The sequence below is a fragment of the Staurois parvus genome, unplaced genomic scaffold, assembly GCF_062004578.1.
Source record: "Staurois parvus isolate SC_StPar_1 unplaced genomic scaffold, SC_StPar_1.0 ptg000217l, whole genome shotgun sequence".
NCBI classification, from domain to species: Eukaryota; Metazoa; Chordata; class Amphibia; order Anura; family Ranidae; genus Staurois; species Staurois parvus.
In genome coordinates, this window is record NW_028318013.1 from 1,932,142 (window position 1) to 1,940,827 (window position 8,686).

The window sequence follows — 8,686 nt, forward strand, 5'->3', positions numbered from 1 at the left end:
AAAGTCGTATGGCAGGTTTTTCAAAGGCACTTTGAGAGTTCACAAGTATACCAGCAGAGTCTATAGTGTACACTGCCACTCCATTCAGGATTATTGATTCATGTAAAAGATAAACAGATATACCATAGTTTAAACTGCAGTTTTACTAAGCCAAATATGGAAAAAATTTATTTTATAAAATAAAATTAAGATGAAATATATAAAATAAGATAAAATTAGATAAGATAAAATAAAAAAAAACAAAAATAAAAAATAAATACATTAAAGTAAATAATAAAATAAGATAAGATTAATATAAAATAAAATTAAGATAAAATGTAACCCTCCGATGCAATGAAGTTCCTCTTGATCATCTTTTTCATATTAACCATAGATGCTATACATCCCCTGAACAAATCCATATGTTTGTTTTTTTTAGATTATTTCCCCTAATAAAAATTACTCTACTAGACGATTTTGTAGTGTGTTCTAAAAAAAAAATGACCCTATCTTAAAGTGTAACTCCAGTTTTATAATCACCTGTGTACTCTCAGTATTCTAACGAGAAAAGCTACAGAGTCTTCATCCCTTGGGGAGTATCTCAACAAATTGAAGTTCCTATTGCAGGGGATGCCTAAGATCTGACTTTTATTTCAGTGCAGACTTCAGGGAAAATCAGTCAGTCAATCACAAAACCAGGAATTTACATTTCTGGGGTACAATATTGCTTTGCATTTGACAAAAAACTGCAGGTGGCAGAGGGGTGGGAAATACAGGTTGTCGGTCCATGTTTTTACCACCCACCTCCAAAAGAATGTTCTGGGCGCTTGAGTGAGTCCACATTGCGGAAGTTAGCAGGGCAATTTTAATTCAGCATGTCAGGTTTGACAGGTGATGCAGCCTGTCAAACTCGCCCATTGGAAACACTTGGTTCTCAGTTGTGGCACGATATTTGAACAGTATCACTTCCAGAATTCCTGCAAACAGATTTAATCTACCTAAGACTCTAAGTCCTGCTTATTCATAAGCTGCAATTTATTGTACAGGCTAGTGTGAACCTAGCCTAGCTGGGCACAAATCTCCTCCCTAAACTGTGAAATGCCTGTGATAGAAATTAGACAGAGGTTTCAGGCTACATTCACACGGTTGCATAGATGTGGATAAATTGCGTTCGAAGGAGGCTAAACACTGTGCTATAGTCACTTAAAAAGTGGTCCATTAGCAGCGGCCAGTATGCATGTGACCAATCATGGATGCACAGAGTACAAATCTGAAATCTGCTGCTGACAACTGCAGCTGTGCATCCTTGGCGGCTGCTGTGCGATCATGTAGTCTAATGCCTGCCATACATGGGTCAAAATTTTACAGATTTTTCATCCGAAAATTGGACCTAAGAATAATCGGCTGATTTTCGCTCTGTTAGTGGGTCAATGGCACCGGCCAATTTTTGTGGTTCCTCCCCTTCTCGGTCATCGGGCATGTTGGAAAATTTGTGAAAAACAACTGATTTTCGACTCAATGATGGTCAAATCGTACGATCGTTTTTCCAAAAATAATATGCGCATGAACCGTGACTTGGAAGGAACAGAAGTTTTGCCTGTTATATGGGGTGAACTTTATGACTTGGTCAGGCGATTTTCAAAATCATTGATGGCACCATCAGATTACCGAGCGACCAACGTTTTCGATTTTTGGATGAAAAATCGTTCAGAATTCGACCCATGCATGGCCTGTATAACTTTCTGTTTCATGTTATCCAAAAGTAAAAAAAAAAAAAAATGTAAATTAAAAATGACAAAAAAAAACAAAGTTACACTTTTTGGCTGCAATTCTCTCTAGGCAGGATAAAAGATATAGCTGGAGTTCCACTTTATAAAAAGCATACACAGCTGTATTCCTCCCATGTTAAGTAGGAGTAGAGGTAAAACAACAACAGGCTTTAAAAAAATTCCAGACAACTTTCTTGACTTTAGCTAGCAATGCTGAGTGCGTTGTTTCTTCATGTGCACAATCTAGCTGGGGTCAGAATGGTAAAGAAAGAGTTAAGCTGTGAGCTGGCTACACACTATTAAGCAACACATAACAGACGGGTTAGTCTAGCAGAGTGCAGGAAGTGAGAATGTAGTACTGTGCACAAGTCTGACATTAGAAGGAGTTAAGCATCTTGTCCTGGAGCCAGCAGAGCTGTCACCAGTGTGTACAGCGTGGCATTGCTAGGAGGTCCATGGAGATACCTAACAGCTCTGCCACTGCCCCAGCTAACCCCTTTGGTACCACACAATGGCATTTCCTCTGAGATCACAGAAAATATGACGCAGCCTCCTATTACTATTCCCTCCTCGGAAGAGGAAGTTTCTTTCTGAATAACGGTCAGAGCAGCACAAGCCGAAGACAGAATTCCCAAAGATTCAGACTTTGTGTGCTACCAGGCTTTTGGACGAAAGGGAGCAGCACCCACCCTGCCCAGCATGGGATGAGTGAGTTTTCTCTGGAACAGGATGCCAGTGTATTCACTTAATCTGAAAGTTTTCTGGCTGTTGCTCGTCATCCTATTCACAGGCATCTGGTGCATGTTTCTGACTCTGAGGAAGAGCAGCAATGAAGAGAAGGATGGGGGCTGCCAGGAGGAATCATTTAGCAGCTTGCAAGTTCTCATCAAGTTAGGATTGGTACTCGTGGTATGTTTCATTGTCTTCAGATGCTGCAACTCCTCCCCGAAATGCCAGCGTGGGGACATAACTTTCCAGCAACAGCATCAGCAGCAAATCAGGAAAAATGTGCTGCAGTCATTTTATGAACAACACATCAAGCTCTCACCACATGTTCTTGGTCACAGCAAGGCACATGTGAGCCAGATAGTGGGCGAACTCATCAGGGTGGGCAAAGCCAAACAGCATGACACAGGTGTCATTCTTAGGGGGGACTATGTTCAAATTGGCAGCGCCTATGAGCAACATAAAATTAACAGTCCGGACTGTTTTGACATCCTGGTACCACTTAAGATTCCACAAAGTCTCAAACTGGAACCATTTTTTTCAGATATGTGTAAAGAGCTGTTACCCAGTCTTCAGGGTTCCATGATCTGTGGAGTGGCAGCTGCCAAAAAGTCAGAGTGGGCTAAAACATACAAGCAGTTCAGTGATTGCTTCTGCACAGAGGTAGGCCTTCATCATGCACTGTCTTCTACATCTGTCCAGAAATGGTTCCACTGGAAGATACAAAGATGCCTCAATGTGATCAGGTACCAGTTTGAAGAGCGGAGTTACATTACTCTTTCAGTATTTGATGATAAACTCATCCTTAAAATTCTCCCAAGGTCAGATTATGTCTGCTGTCACATCTCCATGTCTGTGAGACTAATACCTGCTTTTCACTTGGGAGATTCAGTGTTCCTAACAGCTCAACCTTGGGGCAGTAATTCTGTCCCGGACAACGCAAATCTGGATTCTTATTGGGGAATTACCTTTTCCAAACATGAGCAAAAGTTATTGAACTGGTTTAAAGATCAGGCCCCTACTAACTCATGCCACTTGAAGTGCCTACAGATCATGAAGAGCTTGAGGGACCTCAATGCCAAGACATTTCAGCCTTCATTTGCATCTCAGTGGAGATCGATTTTCTCTTCCTATCATTTGAAAACAGCACTATTTTACCTGTTACTGAAAATTCCATTTGAGAAGTGGGATGATTTGTTACTGATGGAGAGGCTGGCAGACTACTTCATGTTCTTGAAAGAATGTTTGCAAAAGGAATCGCTGATGCATTTCTTCTTGGGTAACAGCAATCTTCCAAATTTTATTGCACTGCCAAAAATGTTCAAAGAAGCAATGCCAGTAAACCTGCTGGAGGGATATGGGTTGGATCTGCTTGACCAAGCATGTTTTCAGCTTCTTAATTTATGGGTCCAAATGCCTCGGATTCTACGGATGAGTTCCTCTCCAAAAAGCTTTATTAGAGAGTCTATGAGGTGCAAACATACACATCTCTGAGTGGTATTTCAAAACAAGGAAATGAGATTAAATCAGGGTAAATTTTGTTTTTGCCATTTAAAGGCTGTGCACTGCAGGAAAATGTTTATTTTATTTGTACCAAATTTCAAAATGCCAGAATTCCAGGGTATAGTGGTTCTACTAGTTTGAAGTAAAATAATGTTTTTAATAGAGATGCTTTTTGCACATTATGCAATATTTATTGTATTTGCAATACAGTTATTGAACATTGATGCATTGTGAGACAGGACTTGATTGTAAAGTTTTGTTCACACAAGTGGCTTATTAGCTCTGCTTCATGTCCAAGCGTCAAAAATGCAAAACATTTTTAAAATCCGCTGTTTTTTTGTATGCATACTGTTTAAGCTCTTTTCACAAGTACTGTACATTTAGTAAAGTTATTATTAGGCGAAATACCATTCCTGGAACCCTTTGCAAGTCTGATCCCCAAGATCTTCGTTGTGCTGCCTACTTGGCCACTTCTTCTCCTCCTCCTCCTCCTCAACATGTCAGTGCTGGGGTGTGGACAGATACAGTATGTCTTCCACTGGCTCTAAAGTTGGCTATACAACCATAGATTTTTTTTTGCTCAGCCAGCAGGATGAACCAATAAAATCTTGCAGATACTTCCATATGAGCTAAACATATGAATATTCACTGCTGACTATTGTCCTCTGACATCTGCTATAATTGGATTCAGGAGTTATTCAGATGTCAATTGTCCACCCAACCAGTTTTGTCGAGCCCAATGGTGCTGACAGGGGGTCCATGGCTCAAATTAGTAAGAACCTGAGACATGTATGGCAGTCTTTAGTGAACAAATTCAAGTCACATGGTTACCAGTGTACGCAAACACCTGTCATTCCAGGAGGCAGAGATGCACTAATTTTCACAGTGTAAATATATCTAATTTTTCATATGCTTGTTTTTCATAGTGTTATGTTCTTTGTACCAATATGAACAAGCCTTTAAAGTGAACCCACATGGACAATGCAGAGGGATTCAAATTAGGCCAGGTTCACATGGGCCTACTTAAGTGTACACCCATGTGAGGGCCATGTTTCCCTGCACAGGTGATCCATGAATCCACATGCAGGAAGTCCCATTCATGTCAACTGAGTTGCAGCAGCTGCGCAGACACAGCCATTACTCCTAATATGGCATCAATGTGGGTGCATGTCCTCGAATTAACACTGTTTTCCAGGACACAAAGCCCTCATGCACCTACATACACATGGATGTCAGATTGGGAGCAGCTATTGTCCATGCAGCCATCACATTCTAATTGACACAAATGAGACTGTCTACATGTGGATACAAGGATCACCTGTGCATTCCATGTGGGCAAACACAGCCCTTGCATGGGTGTACACTTAACTATGCTCATGTGAAGAAGGCCTTAAACTAATATTCCTTATAATATTCTAATAAGAAATAGTAACGTTACCTCCCATGTGTCTGACTTCCTTTTGTATTTGTATGTCTAAAAGAGAGCAATAAATAACTGGACAAAATATCCTATTCTGACTGTTACAAATTACATCTGTTGGTTGTTTAGTGTATGTCCAGCTAAGTTTTGGATGGGGAATGGGGAGGGGTTAGAACACCTATTGGGTTTTTACCCAATAAACTCAGACAGAAGTAAAAATTCTTTTTTTTTTTTTGTAGTGTAGGAGAAGCTTAGAACTTCTGTAATTTTTTTGACAAAGTTATTTTTTCAGACTTGGCCTTGGCTATGTTGTACTGAGTACAGTTTATCAAATCTATACATAATTACATGCAGCTGAGTACATATGTGTGAAAATAATTACAAAGTGTTGGAAGCATGTAATGCAGTTTATGTGATTGAAATATTATGTATAAAGTGAATTACAGCACAAGGGCATTGATGGGGTAGCGTAGAGTTATCTTTAAAGTGGAAAATAAAGCTAACGCTAACCATTCTTAAAAATGTTCCCTCCCCCCTCCTCGTACCTATTCTGATTACCCTGTATACAAAAAGATCTGTGTAATTGCCTATTTTTTAACCGGTTTGGTCTGTGATCCAGCAGCTCTGGCTACCCTGCATTAGTGAGCATCTGCTGCAGGAGATGGTGCACTGACAATGGATGGCCCATGAAAGCCTATGGGTGACGTCACAGCTCTGAAAATTCACAACCATTGTTGAACGTTCCCATATATAGGAAAGTGGGAGCTGCTGGATCGCTTGACCAGACTGGCTTAAGAAAAGGTAAGTACACGGTTCTTTTTTATACAAGGTATGCAGGATAGGTAGGAGGAAATGGGGGGAGGGATTGTTATTTATTTAATATTTATTTCAGGTACTTATATAGCGCCGTCAATTTACGCAGTGCTTTATATATATTGTACATTCACATTAGTCTCTAACCCTCAAGGGGTGTACAATATAAGGTCCCTAACTCACATTCATACATACACATACTAGGGACAATTTGGACAGTAGCCAATTAACCTCCCAGCATGTCTTTGGAGTGTGGGAGGAAACCGGAGTACCTGGAGGAAAACCACGCAGGCGCAGGAGGAACATGCAAACTCCATTGTTTTTAGGAATAGTTAGTGCTAGCCTTTACTTTGAATCTGAGTTCCAGGAATGGATATTTTTGCACAGATATACTGGCCCAGCTTGGACTAATCTAGGTTTGCATGTTCCTTACCTGGCCAATTCTCATGGAAGTGATGAGGTGGAGATTGAAATTTTATTGTCCTGCTTCTCCACCCTGTCCAATCAGGGAATTCTTTGTATTCATCGATAAAATGCAAAGTCTTTTCTGAGTGGTGCCCTTGACAAGCAAGCAACTACCTGTGTTCACTAAACTGCAGGGCATCAAATCTGTATGGGACACAGAGGCTTGCGGTGATCTCTGTAGTAGCAGAGGCTACTTGGGATCTACTACAGGGATTAGCAAGGTACGGCACATACATACTTGTATTGGTCCAAGCTTGACCATTATTACTATATAAAATATCCATTCCTGGAATCCAGCTTTAACTCCAACCTTCTGTGCATCATCCTTTCATACCATTGTAGTCCATCAAACGCTTATATCTTTTTTGCAGATACAAAAATACATATGATACAATATATAAAGCTTGCTCACTGCAAACTTGTTAAAAGCCTCCACTGTACTTCTGGCCAGCAATCTGCAGGGTCATCATAGGCTGTGCTTTGTGAATGGCAAAGCGCAGAGTGGGGGCAGAGACAAACACCACCACTGGTATCATGCTATTGGGATTCGAGCACAGGTATATCTTGCATCTGTTATATAGCAGTCTATAGCAAGGGTTATGAGGAAATACAAAGGTATGAAAAGGATGGGGCCTAGAGTTGGAAATTCTTGAAAATGAAGATTTAACATTGTGCACAAGCTGTGTACCTTTCACTTTGTTCACATTTTGTCAAATGTTTTACCTATTAGTAGCTAGGGACTATAGTCAAAAAGAAAGAGGATGTTTTATGTTATCCATAACAGCAAGGCAGGTTCTTCTTTTTATGTGTATATGCAGTTTAGAACATCAAAGCTGCTTGCAATGATTAGCACAATTTCTTGTTTCAGACATTTCTTTTACAACAAGGTCTTAGTTGCGTTAGGATTTCTACTATTCAGAGTAACTTGTTTGTCCAGTTACTTACATACAGTTGCAAGAAAAAATATGTGAACCCCTTGGGATTACGTGGAGTTTTGCATGAATTGGGCATAAAATGTGCTCTGAACGTCATCTAAGTCACAACAATAGAAGAACACAGTCTGCTGAACATAATACTACACAAACATTAGATGTTGCCATGGTTTAATTGCACAGAACATGTAAACATTCACAGTGCAGGGAGGAAAAAGTATGTGAACCTTTGGACTTAATAACTGGTTGACCCTCCTTTGGCAGCAATAACCTCATCCAAACATTTCCTGTAGTTGCAGATCAGACCTGCACAACGATCTGAAGTCATTTTGGACCACTCCTCTTCACAAAACTGTTTCAGTGTAGCAATATTCTTGGGATGTCTGGTGTGAATCACTCTCTTAAGGTCATGCCACAGCAATTCAATCGGGTTGAGGTCAGGACTCTGACTGGGCCACTCCAGAAGGCGTATTCTGTGCTGTTGCAGCCATTGTTTTGTTGAATTACTTGTATGCTTTGGGTCATTGTCCTGTTGCATCTCCCATCCTCTGCGGAGCTTCAGTTGGCGGACAGATGGTCGTACGTTTTCCTGCAAAATGTCTTGATAAACTCTGGAATTCATTTTCCCATCAATGACAACAATCCGTCCAGGCCCTGAGGCAGCAAAGCAGCCCCAAACCATGATGCTCCCTCCGCCATGTTTTACAGTGGGGATGAGGTTTTGATGTTGGTGTGCTGTGCCTTTTTTTCTTCACACATAGTGTTGTGTGTTCTTCCCAAACAACTCAATCTTGGTTTCATCTGTCCACAGTATATTTTGCCAGTAGTGCTGTGGAACATCCAGGTGCTCTTTTGCAAACTTCAAACGTGCTGCAATATTCTTTTTGGACAGCAATGGCTTCCTCCGTGGTGCCCTCCCATGTACTCCATTCTTGTTTAATGTTTTCCTTATTGTAGATGTGTCAACAAAAATAAAAGCATGTGCCAGAGATTTCTGTAGGTCTTTAGCTGACTCTCTGGGATTCTTCTTTACCTCATGCAGCATTCTGCGCTGTGCTCTTGCAGTCATTTTTACAGGA

At 40.6% G+C, this 8,686-nt stretch overlaps 1 protein-coding gene across 1 annotated transcript; it reads left to right on the forward strand.

Annotated features, from left to right (window-relative positions):
* The first annotated feature begins 2,123 nt into the window (after positions 1–2,123).
* ITPRIPL2 (ITPRIP like 2) lies at positions 2,124–5,482 on the forward strand. Its single transcript, XM_089679065.1, has one exon. It carries the CDS (start codon positions 2,478–2,480, stop codon positions 3,966–3,968), a length of 1,491 nt encoding a protein of 496 aa, XP_089535191.1. The 5' UTR covers positions 2,124–2,477; the 3' UTR covers positions 3,969–5,482.
* Positions 5,483–8,686: the final 3,204 nt, after the last annotated feature.

Coding starts and splice junctions, on each gene's coding strand:
- ITPRIPL2 (XM_089679065.1), top strand. CDS start 2,478: ATGCCAGTGTATTCACTTAATCTGAAAGTTTTCTGGCTGTTGCTCGTC.